The 26368-nt window shown below is 58.7% G+C and overlaps 3 protein-coding genes across 9 annotated transcripts in view; 1 reads left to right on the top strand and 2 right to left on the bottom strand.

Moving 5' to 3' along the window:
- Positions 1-1723, top strand: part of IL34 (interleukin 34) — a 63671-nt gene extending 61948 nt beyond the window's left edge. For all 6 annotated transcript variants that reach the window (XM_060288340.2, XM_060288339.2, XM_060288338.1 and 3 more), the window contains 2 exons: positions 679-811; positions 1044-1723. In XM_060288340.2, coding sequence (XP_060144323.1) covers positions 679-811; positions 1044-1216 — 306 coding nt within the window. In that variant the 3' untranslated portion in view covers positions 1217-1723. The remainder of the gene's footprint in view (positions 1-678; positions 812-1043) is intronic.
- Positions 1724-2254: 531 nt separating this feature from the next.
- On the bottom strand, positions 2255-23488 carry MTSS2 (MTSS I-BAR domain containing 2). 2 transcript variants are annotated; one of them, XM_030863398.2, is made up of 14 exons: positions 23297-23488; positions 18372-18433; positions 18210-18283; positions 17270-17354; positions 17094-17185; positions 16933-17007; positions 15457-15614; positions 15139-15246; positions 14104-14201; positions 12363-12489; positions 6483-6557; positions 6006-6182; positions 5656-5821; positions 2255-5572 (listed from the first exon to the last, which is right to left on the bottom strand). In XM_030863398.2, exons 1-14 carry the CDS (start codon positions 23363-23365, stop codon positions 4791-4793), a joined length of 2148 nt encoding a protein of 715 aa, XP_030719258.1. In that variant the 5' UTR covers positions 23366-23488; the 3' UTR covers positions 2255-4790. The 2 variants fall into 2 exon arrangements, with proteins under 2 accessions (XP_030719258.1, XP_030719256.1); XM_030863396.2 differs by having other exon boundaries at positions 12363-12585; positions 23297-23487.
- A 517-nt stretch (positions 23489-24005) lies between these two features.
- Positions 24006-26368, bottom strand: part of VAC14 (VAC14 component of PIKFYVE complex) — a 98766-nt gene continuing 96403 nt past the window's right edge. Inside the window, exon 19 of the mRNA XM_030863391.3 lies at positions 24006-25657. Within this exon, the coding sequence (XP_030719251.1) occupies positions 25495-25657 (163 nt within the window). The 3' untranslated portion in view covers positions 24006-25494. The remainder of the gene's footprint in view (positions 25658-26368) is intronic.

Here is a 26368-nt window from a genome sequence, read left to right as displayed (position 1 = left end):
GCTTAGTTGCTCTGTGGCATGTGTGATCTTCCCGGACCAGGGCTTGAACCCGTGTCCCCTGCAGTGGCAGGCGGATTCTTAACTACTGCGCCACCAGGGAAGTCCCGTGCTCTGTGTCTTCTACGACAGTTCTGGCCCCTGCTCTGTCCCTCCCATGGTGCCTGGTGCTCCCCACACCAAGTTCCTTTTGTTAAGTGTTGTGGAGAGGAGCCCCCGAGCTTGGAGCCGGAGACCCAGCCCTGTCAGTGTGCCTAGTGCGCCTCACGATATGACCGACCTTCCTGAGGGTCCTGTCTCTTCTTCATGGGAGTCGGTGTGGGTCTTTGCATCCTGAAGGACAGTGTCCCTGGGATAGGGACTTCTCATATGGTGGTGGCCGGGCCTGGGCTAGAACAGCAAGGATGCCCCCACCTCCTCCCTGTCTGGCCTGCCCCTAGGAGAGGAAAAGAGAAGCTTCTGTGTGTTGTGCTTGAGTGAGGGACATCGAGGGAGCCCCTCCCAGGAAAAATGGCACCTGCAGGAAGGAGAGAAATGGCTCTCAGGCGTCCTGGTCACAGGGATCTCTTGTCCTTCTTCCAGGCAGGACAGCTACCACCACCCCGCCCCCCAGAGCTCTCCTGGGATCTCTTCACAGGCTGGGGGTGGCACCTGTGGTCCTTAAGGTTTCCTCCCTTTCAGGGTGTGGAGGTCAGCCCCCAGGTGGAAGCAGTGTTGTCCCTCTTGAGTGCCCCAGGAAGCCTGAAGCCAGTGCGGCCCAAAGCTCTGCTGGACAACTGCTTGCGGGTCATGGAGCTGTTGTACTGCTCTTGCTGTAAGGAGCTCTGAGGGGCTGGGGGTGGGACACTGGGTGTCTGAGCCCAGGTCGCTGAGCAGAGCTGGGACCCTCCTCGGCATGCCCTCTGCTTCCCAGGACTACAGGCCGTTTCTGGAAGCTGAGATGGGCCCTGGGTACAGGGAGGACAGTGTGGCTTGGTCTGGGGATGAGCGGGGTGTTGACCAGTCCTGCAGTCTTATTTGTGTCTGTGTGTTTGTGTTGCCTGCAGGTAAACAAAGCCCTGTCTTAAACTGGCAGGATTGTGAGGTGCCAAGGCCTCAGCCTCACGGCCCGGAGCCCTCGTCACAGTGTATGGCCGCCCAGCTATACCCCCTGCGCCAGCAGCCCCCCACCTCCCTGCCCCACCCCCCGGCATTCATGGCTGGAGCCCCGGCTCAGTGAAGCTGCTGAGGGCACAGGGCGAAGGCCGCCTGCCCTGAGTGGGCTGCATGGTAACTGGGTGGGGCAGCTGGAGGAGCTCCTGCAGGAGACGGACTGGGCCTGAGGCTTCTCTGGGTGGTGGTGGGGAGCCCCTCTTGGGAGGGGAGACCCTAGAGGGGCATTTCTCCTTTGAGGGGGACTCAGTGCCTGAGAAGGGTTCAGCTTCCCGCCTTCCATACCTCCCATGGTCTCACCTGGAGCGGTGGGCGCTGGGGGCACCTGAAGGTCAATGACGACAGAGCTTACAGCCCCTCCTGGCACTGCCCGGGCTGCCCTCTTCCCTGAGGGCAGGGCTGACCGTCTCCTAAGCCCAAAGAGGTGAGAGCTGTACCAGGTGGGCATGGGGGTGGGGACACGCCTCGGCAAGGCCAGGGAGAGGGCAGCAAAGCTGGGGAGAGGGCATAGCCAAATGCCACATCTTGCCACAGTTCCCTTTATTTTTTCTATTAAACACCTGCTTTGTTTTGGTTTGTTTTGGTTTGCTTTGCATCTTCGAGGGTGAACCTGGAGAAGGCCCACCTGGAGAAGGCCGCTTTCCCCTCCTGCCAGGTGCAGGAGGCAGGAGGAGGGGCATGGGCTGGTCTGGCCCTGGGGCCTCGGTCTGAGGATTCAGATGTGGAGTGGTCAGGGCCTTAGCCAGGGCCCTGGAATGGTAGATATTTGCGGGACGGAGTTCCTTCCAGCCCTGCCCCAGCCCCTGAAGCCTTAGCCAGCCTGACTGCTGGGGGGGGCGGTTTATCTCCCACAGTGCATCCTGGCCACGGCCCTCTTCCCCTCCATCTGGCAGCCCCAAGACCGCCCCCAGCAGGGACAGAGCTGAGGCATTCAAAGGCATGGGTCCTGGCACAGAGACCCGGCGACTCCTGCACGCCCCCCCACCCCCCCCATCACGGAGCCCTGCAGGGAGCCCCGCCCCCAGCGGGGATCTGAGATGGGATGGGCAAGGGCTGGGGTGCTGGCAGGTGAGCAGCGGTGGAGAAAGCCAGGTGGAGGCAGGGGTGTTAATTACAGTACAACTTTATTAATACTGGAATCTTCACAGTGCATTTGTTACTTGTAGCAGTGACTATTTAAATCAAGGAGAGGGTGGGTTGCAGGGGCGTGGGGGGGGGGAAGGAGAGGATCATTTATCCAAAAACTGACAGAAAGAAAAGAAACAAAATGGTTCAGATGGGATGGGGGTGGTGAGGGGGTGGTGGAGGGAAGAAAAAGTGAGTAGGAACCAGGAGGGGGAGCCTGGGGTGGGGAAATAAATTAAAAAAAGGAACAAGTTAACAGCACCAGAAAAGTTACTTCAGTCAAAAGACACTTTTTGAAAAGAATATTTCTCTGTACAAAAAGAAAAATGAAACAAACGTAAAGAAGTCCCCCAAACCAAAGTTTGTGATGCGGAATGGCTGGCTCGGATCCCAAAGGGGTGGGCCTGCAAGGTGGTCACTAAATGGACGCGAGGCGATCAAGGGGATGGAGGAGTTATGTACAGCCCTGGGGCGGGGGGGCTTGGAGGGGAAGGGCGCCACTGGAGTATGGGTGGGTGGGGGGCAGCTGTGCCGCACCCACCCCCTCCCTGGGTCTCCGAAGCCACCTCCCCCTCCCCAGGGGCAAGCTCTTCCTCATGGGGACTCAGCTCTCCCCCCACCCCACTACCCCTTACCCTGCTCACATCACATAACCTGCATCTTAAATCAGCCCACCTGGGCAAACCCTGTGGCGAGGGGCAGTGTAAGCCCCGCCCCAAGCCTTCAAATACAGGCCATCTGCTCTCCCGCCCCCTTCCTCGCCCCGGCCCTCCTCCAGGTGTGGTGCGCTTAGCAAGTCTCCTTTCTCCGACCTAGCGACTTACAGGTACGTTCTCCACCCGCCTTCGGGGACCCCGCGGGGCTCCATATACTCAGGGGCATCCTTGGTTCCCCACACCCGCCTGGCTGCCGTGCCTGGACCCCAGTTTCCGGCACAAGAACTACCAGGAGCCTGGGCTCCATCCAGACCAGGAAAAGCCAGCTCTCCTGACCCCGGGAGGGGCCCCTGCCCCGTGACCCTGCCGCCCTGGCCGCCCTGGGCTGCCTTGCGGGGCCGCAGGAAGTCCTCCGCTCGCACTTGGCACACGTGCTTTTACCTGCTTGGAGCTGGCGCGCAACATGGCGCGGGGGCACTTGCCACCTCGCTCCCCGCCGCCCGGACCATCCTGGGAGGGCGGCTCCTCTGACAACAGAGTCAAAGCTAATCTCCTCCCACTGCCCCCCACCCCCACCCCTTGGTCCGCAGCAGACTGACAGGAGGCCCAGCCCCCAGCCCTTTCCAACCTCACCGCGGCTTTGCTCCGGACACTGGAGAGAAGAGCTGCTCTCTGGCCTCCGGAGCCATTAGGCCCTCCTCCTGCCACAGGCCCAACGCCAGTGTGGGCCCCCCCGACCCCGTCCCTCAGGCACTCTTGGACACACCCTGTACCGTCTACCCTGTCCCCACAAGCAGTCCTTGTCCGGTCAGCTCATTTTATTGTGTGTTCATAAAAGAACCCCCTCCCGTCCCTCCCCCCACCCCCAGCTCCAGCCCCCATCCCCAGGGGTGGCTGAAACCATCACGGCATCCGAAAGCAGCTCCTAGGGGACTGGCCAGGTGACCCCTAGCCTCTGGACTCCTTCCCCGCTGCCCAGCCCCGCCCTGCCTCCAACCCCAGCCACCCCTGGGGGGAGGGGATGCTGCTTCAGGGTCCCCAGCCTCCTCCAAGCAGGTCCCCTGCATGTCTTCCCCAAGAGGCTTGACTTGGGCCCAGGCCCCCTTCCCCGACAACGACAACGACGACGACGGCGGCGACGGCAGCTGGGCTCCCAGCTGCAACCTCCCCAACCCCCCCCACCCCGTGTCCCCAACAGCCAGCCATCCCGTAGAGCTTTCTCAGCGAACCAGATACCTTAGCCGGTTGGGCCCCTGGCCCCTGCACAGCTGCTCCCCGTCGGCCCTGCTCTCCGAAGGAGAGGAGCCTGGAGAGGCAGAGAGATGAGACGGTGGAGGAGGGAGGAGGAGGGGGCTCAGTCAGGGCGGGGTGGGCTAGCATTCCGGAAGAGCCCGAGGCCACCGTCCCTGGGGAGATGGCGAGAAGCCGGGCCAGGCTAGCTAAGCGGTGGCACTGTGGGCCCACCCAGGCTGGTGGGACCGGGAGAGGCTGGCCCGGCCCTGCTGCTGTGGGCAGGGAGCGTGGCTCTGGGGCTCACCCACACCAGGAAAAGGCAGGGCCCGGAAGGAGGAAGAGGAGGGACAGAGTGGGCAAGCAAAGGTTGAAACAGGCTCCAAATCCAAGTTCCAGGCCCGCAGGCTCCGTCCTGGCGAGGTTTGTTAAAGAAGTCATTTCCTGTTTAAACCTTGAAATCCAAGATGGGTGTCTCTTTCCAATAAAGTAGCTTTGCCTCATATGACTTCAAAAAAAAAAAAAAAAAAAAGCTTGCCTGGCTCTGCTCTCTCCTGACTGTGCCTTTGCTCTGAAGTGGCCGCTGCCCACCGACCAGGCCACCTGCCTCGCCTGGGCCAGAGGGTGGGATCACAAGATGCGGGGCGCCGACCTGTCGTTGGTGACGGTCCTGCGGAGCCGCACCCCGCGCCGGATGGCCACCAGCATGTCTTCAGCCGGGGGGTCGCTGGTGGCAGCGGGGGGCGGGGTGGGAGTCTCCTCCACAGGGGTGGCCGACAGGGCAGTGGGGAAAGGGAACTGGCCCTCGCCCAGGGCGTGGGCACCTGCCACCAGCTCCCCGAGCTTCTCCACCAGGCTGTGCCGGTTGGCAGCCAGCTGCTGCTGCTGCTGCTCGTCGCCCTCAGCCGCCAGCCCGGCCCCCGGCCCCGGGTAGCTGGCGGCCTCGGGGGACGGGCTGCCCCAGGCTGTGTTGGGCAGGCTGAGCCTCTTCGGGGAGGCCCTGGCCAGGTCCGGGGCCAGGGGCGAGGCGGCCTCGTCGGTGTAGAAGACACACTCCTCGCTGCCCGCCCGCGTGGGCCCCACGTAGCCGGGGGAGTCGGGCACCGTGGGCGTCTTCACGGGGACGATGGGTGGCCGGATGGGGATGGGGCCGGCGCTGGAGAGGGTGCGGCGCACGGCGGGCTTGGTGGAGGGCGTGCGGCGGATGGTGGCCACGCCAGGGGGTGCGCCCGAGGTGGTGGGCAGCCCGGCGGTGGGCAGCCCCGCAGTGGAGGCCGGGCGCTTGGTCTGGATCAGGCGGCGGTAGTTCTGGGCGATGTTGCTGTTGCGAGGGATGGTGGATGACTTGTCGAACTCGGGTGGGCCCTCCCCGTCTGCGTCCCCGTTCACTGAGTAGCAGTCGTAGTCGGAGCCTGGGGGGCACGGGATGCGGTGGGCCTGGGGCCCTGGGGGCCTGTGAAGGCCCAGCCGCCTGCCCCCGGCCCCCGGGGCCTACCTTGGGAGGGGATGGTGTCCTCGGAGCAGGAGGGCGTGGTGGTCTGTGTGCTGTAGCCGCTCGAGTACTGCAGGGAGTCCCGGCTGCTCTTCTGGTGCTCCAGGCTCAGGCCGCGGGTCAGCACCATGGCCAGGTCACTGGCCGCGGGGGACACCTCCTCACCGTGCTGGGGGTGGTAAGACTGCAGGCTGAAGCCTTGCTCCCCGCTTCCCCCTCAGCCCGGACTGCAGGCAGCCCCCAACAGGCTGAGCAGTCTGAGCTGGCCCTGCGACCACTTGCCTGGCCTCCTGAAGGTGACCTAGGAGTGAAGGTGGGGCCCTGGTTGGGCTGCCCAGGGAATTGCCGCTTACCTTGGCTGCGATGGTGGCAGGGGACATGCGGGGTCGCGGGGCCTCCTCTCCACTGGGGCCCAGGGTGCCCCCGACAGCCGGGCCTGGCTCTGTGTCTCGGAGGAGCTCCACTCGGTCCTTCCTCCGCTGCAGGGTGCTGCCTGAGGGCTGCTCGTGGGGGCCGGCCTTGGCCCAGTCCTGCAGGGCATGGCCAAGGGGGCCCTCACTGTTGTTGAAGTTCAGGGTTTCCAGACCCACATGGGGCCTCAGGCTCACAATCATGGCCAAGGACAGAGCACGGAGGGTGCTGTGACACCCCAGTCCTGCCAGGCCCAGGGGCAGGATGGGGAGCCCCGGGAGGGAAAGATGTGAGCGTGTGGGGAGTGGCTGCAGGTGGTGCCCAGGAGGCCTGTCTCGCGGGGAGCAAGTGCTTCGTGCACGCCCCTCTGGTTGAACCTGGGCCCTCCCTGTGTCCCGCTGCGGGTGGGAAGCACTGACCGTGGTAGGGGAGCTGCACTCGCTGACGGACTGGCAGGTTTCCGAGGCCTCGGAGGATGCTGAGCTGGAGGACTTCTGCCACGCAGAGGCGAGCAGGCAGGAGGATGGGCGGGGAGGCAGGACGAGAGGAGGGAACAGATCTGGTCACAGCGCTGGCATGCAGCAGGGCCTGCTGACTCAGCATCCCCACCCCAGGCCCTCCAGGGCCACGGCCACGGCCGAGCGTATGCAGTGGAAGGCAGCACCCAGAGCGCACGCCATGGGCAATGACCTGCCCCCCAGCCCAGCCCGATAACCACACACTTTGAGGATTAACAAGAAGGCTGGCTGCTGATGGCCTGGATGTGGTGGGCAGGGAAAGAGCGATACTCAGGAGGGCAGCGGGGTGCTGGCGTGAACTGCCGGGTTGATGTGCCACTGTTTTCTCAGAAGGGCAGGCCTGAGGGAGGAATGGAGTCCAGAGTTCCATCCTATACATGTTAAGCTGAGCTGCCTGTTAGGTATCTATGCCCAGATGCAATGGAGGCAATTGTATTTCCAGTCTGGAGTTTAGGGAGAAGTCAGGTTTGGAACCACAAATCCAGCAGCCGTCGGACAGAATAAAGTCACCTAGGCAGTCAGGATGACGGTGGTTAGAGAAAAGGTTCAAGGACGTCAGGCCGACATTCAGTGCTTTGGAAGAAGAGGATGGCCCAGCGAACAGGAGTGACAGGAGCTGCTGGTGGCGTGGAGGAAGACCACGAGCAGGTGATGTCACAGAATCAGGGGAAGAACCTGACACGCAAAGGAGGGAGGGGCAGTTGTGCTCGGCTGCTGGGGGTCCGTGCACATGAGGCGGAGGGGTGTCTGTGCAGACCTCCAGAACTGTTTCACAGAATGGTGGGGCAGAAGCCCACTGAGGACAGGACCGAGGGTGCCCAGGAGGCTCCTGCTCTGGACAGTGGCAGGAACTAGGTGCCCTGGAGGCCCCCCAACTCAAAACAACAAAGAGGGACTTCCCCGGTGGTCCAGTGGTTAAGTCTCTGCACTCCCAGTGCAGGGGGCCTGGGTTTGATCCCTGGTCAGGGAACTAGATCCCACATGCATGCCACAACTAACACCCGGCACAGCCAAATAAATAAATACATAAATAACAAAGAACAACAACAACAGAGAATGAAGAAAAAAGCAAGGGCAGAAACAGGACCATGAGGGTCCCCAGGGCAGAGGCTGGCTTCAGCACTGTGGTTGAGAGACTGGGCAAGTGGCAAGGTGGAGAGCTCACCCTGTTGATGACCCAAATTAAACCTGGAAGGGAACTAATCAGTAGCACCTCTCCAGATGCTGTACCAGCCAAGTAAGATTCTCTAAATCACCCTGGTTTAGACTCCCAGATCTTTTTAATAGTTTATGATGAGCCAAGATGACTAAAATAAAAGGAGCTAAACTCTATAGGTAAGGATTCGGAGGAAATAATAAACACATGTAGAATTTTACCAATATAATTGTTAAGACAAAAATAAAAAAGGAAAAAAGTATTTGGAAAACAGCGGAAAAATTCAACACCCATTCACGGAAAACAAAACACTTAGACTAGCAATAGAAAGGAACTTCCTTCATCTGATAAAGAGTTATCTACAAAAATATCAATACTTTTCTTTCTGAGGTTGGAAAAAGATAAGGATGACCACTTCTCTATTTAGCACTGGAAGTTCTAGCAGTGCAATAAAGCATGAAAAAGAAGTAAAAAGCAAAAGGATTGGCAAAGAAGAAAATGGTTGTTTGTAAAAGACATGACTGTGTATGTATTATAGAATATTCAAAAGACCTAATATGTGTTTTTAGCGAGGTTATTGAATACAAGATCAACATAGAAAAAAAATCAAATTGCTAAATATCAGCAGCTAAAAAACAAGTAAAAGACTCTGAAAAAAGCCGAAATAATTTAAAATAGCAACAATAAACATCAGATACCCAGGGCAAAAAATCCAGCAGATGTGCAAGATCCTCACATGAAAACTGCAAAATATTATTGAGAGAAGGTAAAGCCATCATAAATGGAGAGACATATGCAATCCCAGTCAGAATCCCAGGGGTTGTTTTTTGTTTTTTTTTTAGTGGAAACTGACAAGCTGATATTAAAATTTATAAGGAAATGCAAAGGGCCAAAAACTGACAAGGTAATATTGAAGAATATGAAAGCTGGAGGACTTTTATTACCAGATATCAAGACTTTTTATAAAGCTATTAATAATTGAGATGGTGTGGTATTGGTACAAGAACAGACAAATCAACCAGTGGAATAGAATACAAACTCCAGAAACAGCTATGCATTCACAGACACCCGTTTTATGACAAAGGTTAACACACTACAGTGCAGTGGAGGAAAAGATGGTATTTTCAAAAAATTGTCAATTAGATATTCATATGGAAAAAAAGACCTCTACCTCACCACACACACACACACACACACACACACACACACACACACACACACACAATGAATTCCAGATGAGCTGCAGATCTAAATGAAGAAAAGGTAAAACAAAAAGGCTTTTTTTGGAGGAAAACATCTTTGTGACCTTAGAGTACACAAAAATACGTCAAACAGGACAGAAAAAGCAATAACAATTGAAAAAAAAATGGATAAATTGGACACACATTAAAATTAAGAACTTTAGGTCATTAAAACACCCCATCAAGGGAGTAAAACAGCAATCCACAGAATCAGAGAAGATTATCAGATGAAAAGACTTGTATCCACAATATATAAGAAGTTCTACAAATCAACAAGAAAAAGACAGACAACCTAGGAGAGAAAAATAAGCAAAAGATCTGAACAGGTCCTTCACAAAAAGAGGATATCCAAATGGCCTTTAAAAGTATGAAAAGGTGTTCAACCTCATTAGTCATCAGGGAAATACAAATTAAAGACACAGGGCACTATGATATAACACCTATCAGAACGGCTCAAATGAAAAGGATACCAAGGTCTGGTGAGGAGGTGGAATAGCAGTAAACCACTGCTGTGCTCTTCCTGCCCATTTGATTATGGGAAGACATCAGAGACACTCAAGATGAGGGATATTCTACGAAATACATAACCAGTATTCAAAAGTCATTTAAGAGGGACTGAGGAGCCATTATAGACTGGAGAAGCCTAAAGAGAGACAATAATAAAATGCAAGGTAGGGTCCTGTGTTGGATCCTGGACTCCTGGACCAGGAAAAGGACGTTAGTGAGAAAGCTGGCAAAATGTGAAGAGTCTGTTGACTAGTTAACAGTATTGTGCCTGTGTTAATTTCCTGGTTTTGAAAATTGTTTGGTAGTTATGTGAGATGTTAACATCTGGGGAGACTGTGGGGAGGGTGGGTAGGAACTCTGCACTCTTTTTACAGATTTTCTACAAGGCTAAAATTATTTCAGAATTAAAAAAAAAAACAAACCCTTAACGGATAAGTTAAATAGCTATAAAATAGAGAAAAAGTACATTGGAAGATGGACCTGAAGAAATTATCCAGAGAAACAAAGAGATGGGAAATATGACAGTGAAGAAACACACAAATGAAAGTAAAAATAAAGAGATAATGGTTGACGGGCTTCCCTGGTGGTGCAGTGGTTAAGAACCTGCCTGCCAATGCAGGGGACACGGGTTCGAGCCCTGGTCCAGGAAGATCCCACATGCCGCGGAGCAACTAAGCCCGTGTACCACAACTACTGAGCCTGTGCTCTAGAGCCTGCAAGCCACAACTACTGAGGCCTGCACGTCTAGAGCCCGTGCTCCGCAACAAGAGAAGTCACCGCAATGAGAAGCCCGCGCACCGCGATGAAGAGCAGCCCCCACTCGCCGAAACTAGAGAAAGCCCACGTGCAGCAACAAAGACCCAACTCAGCCAAAAAAAAATAAATAAGTAAATTTATATATATGAAAAAAAAGAGAGATAATGGTTGAAAATTCCTAGAACGAATGAAAAACATGAATACAGAGATAGAGAAACACAAACACACCAAGTGAGATTAAACAAAAACAAATCAACAATTAGATACATTGTAGAAAAACTAAAGTGGCCAAAGAGAGAAGTCAGATCATTCACAAAGGCACAACAGTGACTGACAGCGGACGTTACAACCAGCCACAGAATCCAGAACACAGGGGGAATATGTCTTCAAAATGTGGAAACGGAGTAACTGTCACCCCAGAATTGCATCCCTGGCAAAACTAACTTTCAAGAAAGAGGAAAAATATAAAGCATGTTTACAGATAAACAAAAACTGAGCTTACTACTACAGACCCATTCTAAAAGAACTTCTAAAGGACATATTTTACTTCAGAAAGAAGGAAAGTGACCTTAGAAGGAAGATGGGATACAAGGAAAAAATGAACAAAAAAAGTGTAAACACATATGGGTAAATCTAAACATACAGATACTGTATGTATAAAATAATGATAAAATTAAGAAGAAAAATGTCAATCATGGGGATGATTAAAAAGGAGATATATATAGCTTATAAGGGGAGGGAGTGGGTGACTGAAGTTAAAATATACGTTAAGGTCCTTGAATTATTCAGGAGGTGGGGCTGTGACTTTGCTACGGATGCATGGTAAAATTTCAAGGTAACCCGTAAAAGAAATGAAATAAGAAGTATAACTTAAAATCCAGTAGAAGGAAAATAATGGGGAAAGGAAAAAACAAAAAGCAAGAGAAGAGACAAAAGCAGCACAGAAAAAGCAGAATGAATAGAAAGAAAAAAGTAAGACAGAAGTCTAAATATGCCAGTAATCATAATAAATGTGAATGGACTAAAAACGTCAATTAAGAGATTGTCAGATTGGATAAGAAAAGAAAATCTAGGCATATGCTGTTTATAAGAGACTCATCTAAAACATAAGGACGTAGTGAGCTTAAAAGCTAAGAGACAGAAAATGATACCATAAACATGGAGCAAAATAAAGCTGAAGGAGTTGTAGTAATATCAAAACAGACTTTAAGCTAGAAAACATAAAAGTAACAGAAGATCAACTACATCACGTTAGGAGATTCAGTTCACTAAGAAGAGTTAACATTTTGAAGTTGTATGCACCTAATAAAATAGTCTCAAAATATATAAAGCAAACGAACTATATGGGAGAAATGAACAATTCCAGCTTTTCAATTACTGATAGGTAAAGCAGACAGGAGTGAATGGGGAATGAGGTAGAGGTGGTCAGTGTGGACAAGTCTTTTGAGAAGTTTTGCTGTGAAGGAGAGACTAGGTGGCTGGAGGAGAACATGGAGGAAGGGAGGGCTTTTAAGATGGATGATACTAGAGCATGTGTTTGTGTACTGACAGGGATGAGCCAGCAGAGGAGGGGAGACTGGCAATGCAGTGGGGACATCCTTGGGCAAGAGGGCAGGAAAAGAGAGAATGCTGAGCTTAAATGGAGGCACTCGCCATGATGGGGAAGGACAGCACCCTGGGCATGTGGCCTGACCTCCCTCTGTCTTCTGCTGTAGTTCCTCTGTTTGCATCTCACTGAGGCTGCAGGATCTGAGCCTGCATCTGAAGAGATTCTTGGGCCAGTCTCTGTGTTCAGAATGAGCTGGCCAAAGTGTGGAGAAGGGGGAGGATGTCTGCAGATCCTGGGGCTCCTGCGGGGGTGCCTCCTAGGGCCAGCCACTCCATCACAGCCAGCCTATGCAGGGGGAGGGTCACAAGGCACCAGAGCTGGTAAGCTGCTCTAAGACCTTCCAACTCTCCTTAGCCTTGAGGCAGTGAGTTGAGGTTGGTCCTCAATGTGGTGGCCCTGGGGACCTCCAGGGCTAGTCTCAACAGCTGTAGGTGGCCCCCAACGTGGATGGCCTGAGGCTGGCATGAGGCCACTGCACCCTACCCCAGGTGGTTCAGCAGATGCCCCCTCACCTGGCTGGTGACGTCTGAAGGCATGGGCGAGGGGGGCTTGGAGTAGGTGGCATCCTGGGAGATGAAGCCAGAGTCGTGGGAGGAGACACTGGAGAGGCGGGCGCTGGCGGTGGCCGGCTGTGCCAGGCTGCGGTAGCGACAGGTGGAACCAGGTGAGTATGTTTGGGCACCCCCAGGCCACGGGGCTCCGCCACCCTTGGCACTGCTACTGCTGCTGGGGGCGCTGGGGAAGTGAAGGGGGGTGCACAGCAGCCAGACAGGGAGACACAGGGGTGTGTGTGGAAGGGTGACAGACGAGGGTGGGGGAGAGAGGTGAGGGGCAAAGGAAGGAAAAGACAATGTCAGACTACAAGGTCCTGAGACCAAAGTGCCACAGAGGAGCTGGGTTCCAGGACTGTGGGACAGAGTGGGGCCTGGGCAGGGGACCACACTGAAGAGCTGGCCCAGCGCCTGCCCCCGGAGCACCCCAGTGCTACCTCCTGCTCTGCCATCAAGAACAGGAGACCTTAGGTTAACAAGGAAGAAACGGGGTCACCCAGCATCAAAGAGTTTCCCAGTTAGGCTACAGCCAGACATAAGTCTGATCATGACTGTCTTCTCAAAGTCTGATATTTGCTATCAAATCCTAATTGAACGTCTACTGCGTGGTGACGGTCTGTGTGGGGCTTGGACTCACCATTGCCCTCATCCTTTCCGCCCCCTGAAGGGTGTCCAGCCCTCTGTAGTTCATATCCTCTATGCAACCATTTCATCCCTGGGCAACGTTCCTGGCAATGAGGTCGCCTTCCTCCTGAGCATGACCGGGAAGGTCCCCAGCCTCCACCCTTGGTCATGGGTGTCCCCTGCAATCAACTCTCCCCTCCTGTGCCAGTCACCCACCCGGGGGCTGAAGAGCCGCCAGTTGACGTGGACCCTCCTCTCCCTGCAGGAGCCGCTGACTGCTGTGCCTGCCTTACCGCCCATGCCCCGGTTGCCCAGCCAAGGTGGATCTGGGGAAAGGGTGCCTGGCACAGAGGGGTCTCCCCACCAGGAACTCGCACTATGCTCACTGCCCTCCCGCCGAGGAGCCTTGAATCTTAAATAGCTCTCCCAATCCCACCCAGGAAGTGCTCCTGCGCCTGAGCCTGACCGGTGACCGAGCAAGACCTTTGGCCTCTCTTTGGCTCTGCAAGACCTCGGGGCCCAGCTTAGGCTGAGGTTCGGGCCTGTGGCAGCTGCCCAGGCACCAGCTCTCAGGAACTAGCCAGGCTGCAGTGTCCATAAGGTAATAATCCTGTAGCCTCAGCGCATGTTCCCCAATGCCTCCACAGCCCTCCCCATCTTAGATTCTTACTATTGCCCCAGCACTGTGTTGAGCCTGGCAGAGTCTAGTGGTTAAATGCTGGGATTCCGTACCTCAGCTTTTCCTTCTGTGAAATGGAGACAACACCATACCTGATACGGTGGTGTTAGGATTCAATGAAGAAAATGCATAAAGCATTTAGCACGGCACCTGGTGCACACTTATAGCTCCATAAATGAAGCTGCTGCCCCTCCGCCCGCCCCCAACACACGCCTGCACTAGCAGCAGTCTTGCAACGAGAGAAGTTTCCCCTATGCTTGCAGATTCCTTGGTGACGTAGGAGTTGTGTGAATTCTGGGGCCCTGAAGCTATTCTTGATGCAGTTTTGGTGGGACCTTCCCGATTCCTTGCTGCAGTACCCCTGCCCCTCCCTGCACCCCACTTCAGCCCCCCACTGACCTGCACATACTGGACTTCCGGGAGCTGGAGCTGCTGGGCGATGAGGGTGGGGTCTGGTAGGACCAGCTGTAGTCTGAGCCCTTCAAGTCTTTGATTACCTGGATGGACATGAATGGGGTCACTGGAAGCAGCCCTGCCCTGCAGAGAGCCTCATCCTTTTCCTGGGCCTCCCCTCCGAGGGCTAGTAGGGCCAGAGGCCCCCTGCTGTCTTCCCAATTGAGAACCGGGCCCCAAAGGAGATCCCTGGGAGTCTGAAGCCCCCTGCCCCCCAGCCTTTTCCTAACACAAGCTCCTCACTCAGGGGGAGGAAGCAGGGCTGCCAGAGGGCTGGGGGGGATGCCTGGGGAGATTCTGCCCCCTCTGCTTCTCAGGGAAGCTGCGCAGGCCAGGACGTGGGAGAACCTGGTGATCCTGAGGACTCACTGTCGCTGGCAGAGGAGCCAGGCCAGAGTGACCATGAAGGACACCACGGGGTTCAAATCCTGGCTCTGCTCTGCTCTCGGGCAAGTTCCTGGGTCTCTCCTGGGTTTCTCCTGTGAAATGCAGCCGATCATTCCTATCTTAGAGGGCCACTGGGGTGAATGAATGAGGTGACCCATGGGAAGTACTCCGTGTGGGCTGGGCACACAGTAGGCGCCTAGCGAGAGCAACGCCACGGCGCTGTCAGGTAGGGCCGACCCTAGTGCAATGGGAGCATGGTGGTGAGGCGAAGTGGGCAGGGCAGCACACGGGGGCAGGAGCATCTGGGTCCAGGGGAGCTGACGGGTCTGGGTGTGGATGGCAGGTAGGCATCATCAGGCCTTGCTTTCTCAGGGGGATCCTGCGGGTCTGGGACTTCCACCCGTCTGCTCTCGATATAAGGCCCCCATTGGGTCCTGGGCACACCACCCCTCACCTGGGCAGATGCTCCTAGATCCCCACAGGTGGCCCTCTGTGTCCAGCTGCCTCCTCCAAATGCTGTCCCCTTTTCTCCTCTATCATCCCCAACCAAGGGCAAGCCATCCCCTCCCGTCCTGTCCCCAGGGCTGGCCGCACCTGCTCGCTGGCGGGGGGCAGCTTGTGTGGCTCCGCGGTCAGTACCACCAGGTCATCGATGATGCCCTGCAGGTGGGTGATCTCTCCCAGCATGGTCAGCTCGCCGTTCTGATGGAGCAGTGAGTCAGCCTCTCGGCCCCGCCCCTGCCCATGCACCCTGGAGGGCCAGGCCACACTGGGTCTCCCCTCCCTCACCCCTTCCCACCAACCAACGCTGCTTGGGCTGATGGAGGCTCCCAAATCATGGTTCTTGGGAACCCCTCAACTAGCCCAATGGTGGAGACGCTCAGAACGCCTCTCTGCTCCCGAGGAACCCACCACCACAGGCTGCAGGAAGGTGATAAAGGTGCAGAAGCGGCCACGCTCCTCAATCAGGGCCCGGCGCACCGCCTGCTTCTCCGTCTCCTCCAGCAGCAGGTACATGTCGTTCACGTCCTGCAGGGCACTGTCCAGCTGGGGCTGCAGGTCTCCTTTCCCTGGAGGGGTTGGGAGGAGAGGCCACGCTGGGGATGCCGGCCCGGCCCGGCCCACTGCATCCATAGCTCAGACCCCGTGGTGGTGTCCCTGGTCGTGGGGCTGGGCACTGCCATGGGGGCCAGGGGACTGGGGAGGGCAGTCGGGACGCTGGGGCTTGTGGAAGGGCTGGTCCCCAGAGCAGACAGAGAGGACAGATAAACAAAGCACACAGGAAAGATACCAAAGCTGCGAAGCCACCCAGGTCCTGGGGTGAGCAGAGCCCTGGGCAGCCCCAGGGCCGCCCTTGGTGCAGCTGTGCTCAGGGGAGCCCAGTGGCAGCCTCCACAAGAGCTGAGACTTCCACCTCCCAGGATACCCTCACTGCCCACGGGATGGTGGCCCCTCACGTCCCAGGGCACAGGGAGGAGGAAGGGAAGCAGGACAAAGTAGAGCGTGGGGGGCACAGCTGTAGGCCAGGCCACGAGGGGGTGTAGGGGCCAAGAGGGCTAGGGACTGGGCCCAGGGGACAGGGAACGGGGTGCCTCCGTGTGGGTCCCCCCTCAGCTCAGGGAATGATGCACAAGGACAGCAACAGCGACACCAAGAAGCGGCGAGAGAGACACGGAGAGGCGAGAAGATGTAAAGGAGACAGTGAGACAGGAAGTGGGGAGGCAAGAGGTAAGGACTCTGGGAGGGCCTGGCGGGGGCGGGGCAGCCAGGGCCTGTGTCCCCACCCTGCCCGGTCCAACCCCTCTTGGCCTGGCAGACTGACCCAGCAGTGGCCCCGGACTCATCCCTGGCCAGGGGCCCCAGGGGCCCCAAGGGGACTGTGCCCCAGGCCCCTCCCTCGCTGGACCGACCGCCTTCCTCGCTCTTCCTTGGCCTGGAGAGGCTCCTTCCACTGGCCCTGAGCTGGGGGAGACAGACAAATGCGACAAGGACGACAAGGACGGGAGGAGCAGCTGGAGGGATGGACATCTGACTTACCAAGTAGCTCTACAGGAAGGATTGGGACGAGGAGAGGAGAGGAGAGACAGAGAAAGAAAGAATGTGTGAAAGACAGCCGGATGGACAGAGCCACTCCTGGGGGTGGGGGGGGTGGGGTCTGGGGGTGCCTGGGCCTGTTGGCCTCCTGCTGCCTCCCTGGGAGGGGAGGTCCTGGGTCGGGTCTGGGGTGCAAGGTGCTCCCTCTGCCCCACCCAACAGGTTGGAGGGTCCTGTGTGCGGGATAGGACCCCTCAGGCCAGGATGATGCCCTGGGGTGCCCCACAGGGCGGCGGGGGATACAGAGCGGGGCCCCGTGGGGCTGTGCCTCTGTGGGCCAGCTCTGGGCTCTACCTTTGCGTGCTTTCTTCTGCAGCTTCAGCGTGTCTGAAGATTTCTTCTTGATCTCATGCCTGGCTCGTTTGTACTCTGTGCAAGGGATGAGAAAGGAGCCCTGTGACGGCGGTTTCTGCCCAGTTGGGGGGCGGGAAGCACGGGCCGAGCCCCAGACCCACCTTTTGCGTGGTCCTTGTCCAGCTGGTTGGCCGACTTCTTCCAGTCCTCGATGCGCTCCTGCAGTGGGTTGATGAGGCTCTCCAGGAGCGCACTGTGGGCGGGGGCAAGAGGGTCAGGTCCACCATGGAGGTGTCCCCGTGACACGCCCCCCTCCCCGACCACAGCGCCCACTCACTTGGTGAACTGCCGCAGCTTGGTCTCGATGCTGCGGTGGCGCATGCACATGCGCGTGAGCGCCGAGCCGATATCCCGCGTGGCCCCTGGCGAGGCAAGCGCGCAGCATGTGAACGGGCCCGCTGGGGCTTCTGCAGTCCCGGCCTCAGGCCACGAGGGGGCGCACCGGCCCGCGAAGACCGAGCGGGCACCCCGCGCCCCGCCCCCCAGCTTTCCGCAATCCTGCCGGCCCCAGCAGGCGACTTGATCTCTTCTCAGTATTTACCAAGGCCCTCCTCCGTACGGGACCAAGGTCCTGCCCATCCTGGCTATGCCAGCCTCCTGCAGCTGCGGCTGCTCTGCTGGTCGGGCCAGGAGCTGCCCTTCACCCCAGCTGGGAAAGGCTGGCATCAAAGACATCCAAAGATCCAACCAAAATCCCCTCCTGCCCTACCAGGAACCCCCTCCAGGTGTGCCCAGATGCAGGTGTGAGAGTGCCAGCATGCGCCCACTGCCTTGGTTCTCACCACCCAAAGGAGCCGGGGACCCAGGTCCCTGCTCCTCGGACCAGAATGTAGAGGAGATGCCAAGGCCAACAGGGAATGTTCACCTGCCCTCTGTGCTCTCGGAAGGGCAGAAGGCGGTGGAAAAGAAGAAGCCACAGTCAAACTCACCATAGGGAAGCATGAACAACTGTGGCTGAGGGGTCAAACCAGCCGCCCAGAAGCGAGAAGGGAACCCCCCTTTGTAACATCCTGTCATCTTTCGCCCACTCCTGCTTGCATGCCTCTAATGACGAGAGGCTCACTCTCTCCACAAAAAGCCCATTCCATTAGGGAGCAGAACTCAAGGTCCCGACTCTGGGCCTGGTGTCCTCTTCCCAGTTCATATTCCACTCAGCCTTTCCAGCTTCCAAGCCCAACCTGGGGCATCCCCAACCTCCAGCCATGCCCCCTCCCTACCTCGGGTGTTGGTGGCCATGTCAGCCACTTTCTGGAAGGCATCCAGGAAGGCCACAGCAGCCAGCACAGTGGTCCTGGGGAGATGGACAGCAGGATGGTCTGTGGGTGAGGTGGCTTTTCTACCCATTCCCTCCCCAGCTGGGGCACCCTCAGCAGCCTCACCTCAGCTGGGAATGCAGCTTTGTGGCCTTGGAGTTGAAGTCCTCCCAGATGGGGTAGGAGCTCTGCAGAGGAGATGGGAGAGGAAGGGAGACTCCATGAGGACTGCAGGGCTCTACCTGGGCTGGGCTCCCCACATGCCTGGGTCCAGACTCTGGGCAGTTTCTAAGACAGCAGCCCTGCCTCTGCGGAGAGGAAGGCTCCTGGGCTCTCTAGGGGGAAAGGCGACCAAGGACAGAGATCTGGGGCATGAAGAAGGCCTGGCCCTGGGAACAGGCACCTTTGCCCATTCCTCCCTTCCTGACAGTCAGGAACTCTGGCCCACTGTCTGCAATGGTGGCCCACATCCTCAACGGAGATGGAAACAGTGAATGGCAGGTCCTGTCTCCTCGGGGATGGGAGGGGCCTGGCAGGGAATCTGGGCTGAGCCACATGAGGGGCACTATGTTCCCCCGACACAGCCCAGGATGGTCCACATGGCATGGGGGCAGAGGCACAGTGCCAGGGCTCAAGGCATGCTAGGTCTAAACTGGGGCCTCTGGGGCCCCCACCCTGTGCCCTGGAAGGAACTGCCAGCCCGGCCATCCATCCATCCCGGGCCAGCAGAGGTGGCTCCCAGGCCCGGGGAGGCTCTGGCTGCTTCAGAGGCTGGCCAGCCTGCCTGGGACAGTCAGGCCCCAGGCTGAATGGGGCCTTGTGCGGCCAACAGAGCCACCTTTCTCCACCCCCGGCTCCCCTCCCCTCCTGGGGACACAGTGTGGCCTTTATCCCAGCCTGGCCCAAAGTTCTGAGTTGGGAGGGGGTTTCCCAGTAGGGAAGCCAGGCTCTTGGTGATCAAGTTGTCCAGTGAGATCAAGGGGTTTTTCTGGCTAATGGGCCCTCGCATGGCTGTTGGGTCCTGGCCCAATGGCCCTGTGAAAGACTTGATCCTTGAAGGGGAGCTTCAGGCCGGCAAAGCCCCTAGCCCCAAAGTGCTGCTGACCTTCCCTTCCATGTGGGATGGGATGCTGGGAGCTGGGGCTTTTCCGGTGGAAAGGGGGAAGGCAGAGACCCCAGTCCCCAAGGCCTCAGAGGGAGGCTTTGCCAGGCTGGAACCCCAGGGACAGGGCCAGCCTGCAGGGGTGGGGAGAACAGGGCTGCTTCTGGGAGCCTCAGAAACTCCCTCCCCTCCCAGCCCAGCCCAACCAGTGGCCAGGGAAAGCAAATATTTGAGAAGTTCACACAGGCTGGAGTGGGAAGGGGGAGGCTGTGCGTGGGCTGTCTCCGTGCGGCACGGCTCAGGGTAAAGGAGCCCGGGAGGCCACCCCTGACAGTCCTGAGGGCCTGGCGCCCTCCCTCACCTCAACACCCTCAGCCCTAAGCCTTGCCAAGGCCTCCAGGGAGGAGGGATGATGCTGTGGGTACAGGGGTCCAGAGGCACCGTCCTGGCCCCCAGAAAACCTAAGCACCCCCAGCAGCCTCTGGGCAGTCTCAGAGGGCAGCAGGCTGGGAGAAGCTGGGAAGACACAGGTCCCTACCCCATTAAAGTCCCCGGCTGGGGCCCACCCCGACGCCTCTGCCCAGCCAGGATGGCTCCAACCCAGACCCTCACAGCCTTGGCTTTCCTGGTGGAGAGGGGACAGGATGGGGCATGGGGGAGGCCAGGCCCAGTCCCTCCTCAGCAGATGGACAGGAGCACCTGGGTCTCTAAGGACCTGAGACTCCACCTCCCACTAGTAACTCATGAGGACCCCAGAGGTGAGGTTGAGGGGCCAAAGCAGCCAGGGCCCCAGGGGTGTCCTCAGTCTTCACCTGGACCTGTGCCCTCACGTGGGCCGCACCCTGGCTGTCAGGTTCTAGGACCCTGGGTTGTTATCACTAGTGACAGGGACTGCTACTGTTGATCAAGAGCGTGCGGTGGGCCAGGCACTGTGTGATCGCATGGAATCCTTACAATGACCCTGTGAAATGAATACTGTTGTCACCCCCATTCTACAGACGAGGAAACTGAGGCTCAGAGAGATTAACCGGCTTGCCCAAGGCCATCGAGTGCCAGGGTCAGGATCTGATCCCTTGTCTGACTGGTCACTACACATCAGGGATCCACCCCCCACCACTTCTGGAATGCACGGAGACGAATACTTGGGCATCAAGGGTGGGTAGGGGGCAGGAACTACGTGGATGGGAGAGACGCCCAGCTCTGCCCCCAGAGCAGTGGGCTGCTCTGGAGGGGAGAGGTTACATGCTCACTAGAGGTGCTCAAGTGGATGGGATGAGACCGATATGGAGGCTGCAGGGCCCCAGGCCCCTGGCCCCCGGACACTATCTCTGACCGGGCCCTGGACTGTGCAGGTGAGCGACTCAGGCTGCAATCCCAGAGAGGGGTCTTTCTGGGTGGCCTTGGGCCAGGGCATCCTCTCTGAGCCTGTCTGCTCACCTGTAAGGTCAGGATGGGAAGTGTACCGATGTCAGCAGGTCAGTATGGAGACTGCATGGAAAGCACTAGCACAGTGCCCGGCACACAGTAAATGCTAGGTTAATGCTGGCAGACAGAGCAGACACTTGACCCCTGCTTCTCTGCCAGGAGCCTCTCCCACCTGGCCAGGGCCTATGTGTCCGGGTGACACTCCCCACTCTCGAGGGCAGGCAAAGATTATGACCCTGTTTTCTGGATGGGCCAGTGCTGCTGAAGGTGAGGCCTGGGGCTGAGGCAGAGCCCTGGGTGCCACACCCAGCCCTGTCATCTTGGGCAAGTCCCTGCCCTTCTCTGGGATTCGATGGGCATCTGAGCTAAATGAGGCACAGCAGGCAGGCCCCCTCCCGATCCCTGAGCTACTGTCTACACCTGAGCTACACCCCGGCCCTCCCGAGGGCCCCCTCCCGATCCCTGAGCTACTGTCCTCCTCCAGGCCCCCCAGCCTCCAGGTGTAGGTCCTCCTCCCCCTACTCTGCCTCTCCCATGCCAGGGTCTGGGCCTCCAGGAGGGCCGGGGTGTGCTGTTGTGGGGCCTGTGGCCGTGCTTGCCCTGTGTGGAGGGGCCTCACAGGTAAGCTCAGTCTCCTCAACCTGGCCACGTTCCTCTACGGAAACCCTGCTGCTTCTGTGGCTCAGGCCACAGAAGGAAACAGCCAGAAGCTGTCCCTCAAATCCAGATGATCGACCTCCAGGTGGCCCGGTCCCCTGCTCTGTCCCTGGCCCAAACACATGCATGTGTCGTAGGTATATCGGGACTTGGCATCACCGCAGGTGAAACCTCTCCCAGTTTGCTTCCACATGTCAGAAAATCCTGCCTCAATCACTTGTTACAATCTGGGCCCATTTCCTTCTATCTCATCCCAAAGTGCCTTGCAAATTGCCTGGAGAGGGAGGGAGACAGTCCTGCCCCTCTGCTCTGTGCAAAAGCTGCTGCTCTCTGCAGTGTTTGTGGAGAGGATGCCAGAAGGAGGAGGGTGTGGGAAGGTCCCCCCCTCTGCCAGCCCTGGGAATGGTTGGGGGAGGGTTGTCTGGGCTGCTTGGTCCCAGGAAGGAAACCCGGTGCCAGGGCTGTGATGTCCACAGGGCAGGAGGGGCTGCTGAGGGCAGAGAGAGGCCAGGACTTTTGGGGGCCGGCAGAAGCAGCTTGGAGTGGAGTTGCAGGGGATGGAGCTCTCAGGCGAGCACCCTATACGGGGGCAGTGAGCGGCACCTATGCATGCTGCTAACCCTGTAGTTCCTAGTGAGGGTGGCTCCAGTTCTCTTGAGGGTGGGGGTGGGGGCGCAGGGATCTGGCAGCTGCCCCTGGGGCTGTTCCCCTGGCAGCACTGGGAGCCCCCCGAAGGGCCTGCTTGGGCACTGTGGTGTGTCCTCCTGGGGCCTGCGACGTCACAGTAGGATTCTATGCTGTGTACTTGGGAGTGTGAGACAGGTTGTGAGGGTGGGGGTCTGACGAGGTCCCAGTTCTCTCCCCTGCTCTTCCCCTGCCCCACAGGCCTGCCCCAGAGGGGAAGGGTAAAAACGCTGCTTCCTGGTCCCCGTCCTGTCGTTGGAGCTGCCCTTCCTCTCTGCCTAGTCAGCCTGGGGCGGCCCTGCCAAACCCTAGCCTCTTTGGGGGAGAGGATCCCCCTCACTCCCTAGACCACCAGTGAGAGGTGAGGTCAGGGAGTGTCCAGCAGTCTCCTTAATGACCTTGAGCCAGGCCTCAGTTTCCCCACCTGGTGAGCCAGCGGTGGGCCAGGAATTGGTGGCCCGCTGCAGCCTGACCTTGGGTAATCATGGGGAGGGGCTGGAGCTGACAGCCCTTCCCTGGGGCTGCTCCATCAACCCAACCTTCTCCCTCCTCCTCCCAAGGTGGGGACAGAAGCCTTGGGATGCAGGAACGCTCATCGTGGAGACCTTGGAGTCCTGGATCTTGTTTTTGGGGACCCGGGCAGCGGGTGCGGAGGCCGAGGCCGGCAGGGAAGGAGTTAACGGTTCCCTGCTTTATTATTTTTCCCTGCTTTGGCGGTGACAGCATTGTCTGGGCTCCCGGGCCGTCGTGGGCGGGGGAGTGGGGGGGATGGTGGTGGTAGGGGGCGGAGGCCGGAGAGACCCCGGGCCCGTTAAAGGGCCGTGGAGTCGCTCCCGGAGCCAAACCCCATTCATGGTTTGGGGGTCTGGGGCGCGGGGAGTCCGCGTGTGCGCAGGCTCGGGTCTGGTCCCCAAGGGGGCGCTGCGACCCGGGCGACCCGGGGCTTGGACCCAGGGCACCGCACGGACACCCCGACACACGAGCACCCACACCCCCCAAGACGGGCACCCAGAGACCCGGGCGCACGGCAGTCGCAGGCCAGAGGCGCTCAGACAAACAGACACGGCGGCGCACGGACACAGCGGGGCACGGCTGCCCGCCGCCACGCGTCCCCAGAGGGGGCACGCACCCGCACAAGCACCCGCGCGCCCGCAGGGCGGCCAGCCCCGCCGCGCCCCGTTACCTTCATGTCGTTGACGATGGCCTGGAAGAGCCCTCCCAGGGCGCCGCACTCCTTCTCCGCCGTCTCCATGCTCGGGCCGGGCGGCAGCGTCGGCGGCGGGGCGCAGGCTGGGCGAGGGGACCCAGGCCGCGGCGGCTTTCGCTCCGAGGCCGGGTCGGGCCTGCAGCCTCCGGGCTGCGCTCAGCGGCCGGCCGCGCCGCGCTCGGGGATCGCGGGCCGCCGCGGGGCGGCGCGGGCCATGTCGCGGCGGGGCTGGCGGGCGGCGCGGGGACTGGAGCGGCGTCCGTAATCCGAGCCGCCGAGGCTTGGACGTCACGTGGATGCGCGGAGGGAGGGCCGTGGGGAGGGGCAGGGCCGTGGCGGGAGGGGTCTGTGGGAAAGACCGGGCGAGCTCCGGCCCATTCACCAGGAATGGAGCCCGGGCTTTGAAATCCGAGCCCCGGCGCGGCCGAACTGGTCGGGCTAGAGGGCCCGGCAGGCGCGGTTCGGGGGCGGCGCTGGGGCGGGGCTGCCCGGCTTGCCCGCGGGAGTGGGACCAGTGGTTGGGTGCCCGCTCCGGGAAGGTGCCCAACACCACCACCCCCTCCAGCTTTTGGTCTCTGGCCGGTGTGTGTGTGTGTATGTCGGGGTGCGTGTGTATGTGTCGGTGTGTGTGTGTGTGTGTGTGTGTGTGTGTGTGTCGGGGGGTGGGTGTTCCCGCGCTTTAAGAAGAGGGGGGCAGGCTGGGGTCCTCGGGGCGCATCCCGTGGGACGGCTACACCACCCTCAGCAGGGGCGCACGGTGCCCTGGAGGCCACCCGCCTTGGAACGTTTTATCCCCGGCACAGAAGGGTTTGGACCCTCCTCCAGAAGTTCTGTGGCTCCTTTTCCAAGCAGTGCCAGTGCTGATGCCACCTGCATGGGGTGCCCCAGGCCGGACCTTTGGGGGTGGTGGTGTACTGGTCCTCAAGCAACCTCTTTCCTCGGGTTGGGGCCATGTGGGACCAGCAGAACAGAGGTGGGCCACTGTCCCGTCTCTTATGCCAGGGTACCCACGTATGAGGATGCATGTGTGTGTACGTTGGCCATGGTGAGTTCAGTCTGTCATCCTGTTCTGGAGACTCCAGGCAGGGAAACCCACCCTCCCGGCCCTATGCTGGGGCTCTGAGGAAAAGCCTGCACAAGATCCTTCTCTTCTATTCCAGGGGCCCACAAGAGCCACTTGGGAGATCCGAGGCTTCCCAAAGCCTGGGGTCAGGTGGACTCTGGCTTATAGGTTTGGTGAGCTAAGGCTCATTTAGCCAAATCAAGGGGTGGGGATGTGGGAAGCCCACCCCCTGCCCCGCCCAACTCCCTGCACTGGTCTGGGCCTTCCCCTCCATCCCCAGTGACCTGGAACATTCTGCAGTGTGCCCCTTCATTCAGAAACTCCTGAGGCTCAGTTCATCTGTCTAATGGGGACATGTCCCATGCCCCCCGGGCGGGGGGTTGTCAGGATGGAAAAGTCAGATTAGGTGCCTGAGAAGGCAGGGTTCAGGGGGCCAGGCCAGTGCTTTGTGCTCTCCAGGAAGAAGGGGCTGGTTCTATAGAGGTAAGGGCTGGGCCCAAGGCCCACACCCCAGTCAGGTGAGTGTGCAGAGAGCAACCAGCCTCTCCTGGCAGAGCCAGCACTCCTGGGACCACCATGAGAACAAATCTCTAGGACAGGCAGCAAGGTCCTGGGGCAACTGCAGCATCAGGCGGGGGCAGGCATCGGTGGGAAGGAGCAGGCCAGGCACGGGTTGCGTTTCTTTATTGGGACAGAGGGTGCGCCATTCATATGGACCTCTGTGCTGGTCCCTATGTGCACAGATGTGTATACACATATGTACACACACATCCACAGGAGGCCAGAGCTCTGGTGCGCTGGGGAGGTCAAGCTCTTTTACAAGAGGGCATTAGAAAGAACCCGATTCCAGAAAATGGGGGCGTCTGAGGCTGCGGCCTCACCCTGGCAGGAAGCCAGCTCTGTCTGAATGCCAGAGTGCAGCTGACTGCGCTGGAGGGCCTGTGAGAGGAGCTTGGGTGGACAGAGCTTCCAGTCCCCTACCCTGCCCTGCGCTGGTGGCCAGGCCCAGCCCTGCCCCTGAGGCAGGTCCTCGGGCTCTTTGGGGAGGGGGCCTGAAGACCCCAAGTGCTCCATGGGACCACTCCTTGGGCCCTTCCCCAGGCCAGGCCTATCAGAGGACAACCCTCCGGTCCAGGTGATCCCCACGCCCACTCCGCTGGTGCCTCACTTCCAGGTGCTTCTTCTGGACCCTTTCAAAGTGCTGCAGCAGCTCGGCGTAGTCGATGCTCGGGGAGTCTGCTTTCTGTGACTTGGGGGCTGCCTTCACACCGTCTCTGGGGAAAGGGAGCAGAAGGGCTCAGCGTCAGTGTCTCAGCACATGATGCGGCTGCTGGAGCGGGGAAGCATCAGCCACAGCAGGGCCACAGGCTGGGGGAGCTCGACCGCGGGGAGTCCAGGTGTAGGTCCCCAGCAGTCAGCCCCAAAGAGCAGGGAGCCCTATGAGCATCCCCTCCCCCACAGCTGGTGGGACCAGTCAACACTGCTGCTTGGATAGGGCCTTCAGCCTGTGGGCTGGCAACGGTGCCCAGAGCAGGCATCACATCGGGAAGCATTTCCTGTTTATGAGTGGCTCCCTTTGGGGTGAAAGCCAGGGCTAGGAGCCAGCCAGGAAGCCAGCTGGGGCCTGGAACAAGGTCCAGGGAGAAGGGGGAGGAGGCAGCCTGGCCCTTTCTTTAGGGCAGGGCTAGGGCCGGGGACCACAGGGGTGGCTGAAGTCTACTGGCCCTCAACTTGGCAGGACATCTGTTTTTGAACGTTGGGGCCCAGAGGCCTGCAGTCACTCTCTATCCCTGCGGAAGGAGAGCTGGTCTCCCCACTGGGCAGGTGATGCCTCCGGGAACTCCTCTTGCTAGCACTCTCCGCAGTTGCTCTGTACCGCGTCACAGCTTGTGCACTGCACAACTGCCACGGGCCTGATGCTCCCTATAGTTGGGCAATGCATTCGCCCTGCTGCCCCCTTCAAGCCCAGGGTTGAGCTTGCCCCG

The sequence above is a fragment of the Globicephala melas genome, chromosome 19 (genome assembly GCF_963455315.2).
Source record: "Globicephala melas chromosome 19, mGloMel1.2, whole genome shotgun sequence".
NCBI lineage: Eukaryota > Metazoa > Chordata > Mammalia > Artiodactyla > Delphinidae > Globicephala > Globicephala melas.
This window is presented reverse-complemented; position numbering and strand designations above follow the sequence as displayed.

Excerpts from the sequence above, each read along its gene's own strand:
- MTSS2 (XM_030863396.2), bottom strand. The coding sequence starts at position 23,365 with ATGGAGACGGCGGAGAAGGAGTGCGGCGCCCTGGGAGGGCTCTTCCAG. Across the intron at positions 15,615-16,932 it reads GCAGAAGAAAGCACGCAAAG|GGAAAGGAGACCTGCAGCCC; the intron begins GTAGAGCCCAGA and ends CAACCCCTCCAG. Across the intron at positions 15,247-15,456 it reads CCTTCCTGCAGCCTGTGGTG|AACGGCGAGCTGACCATGCT; the intron begins GTGGGTTCCTCG and ends CTGCTCCATCAG.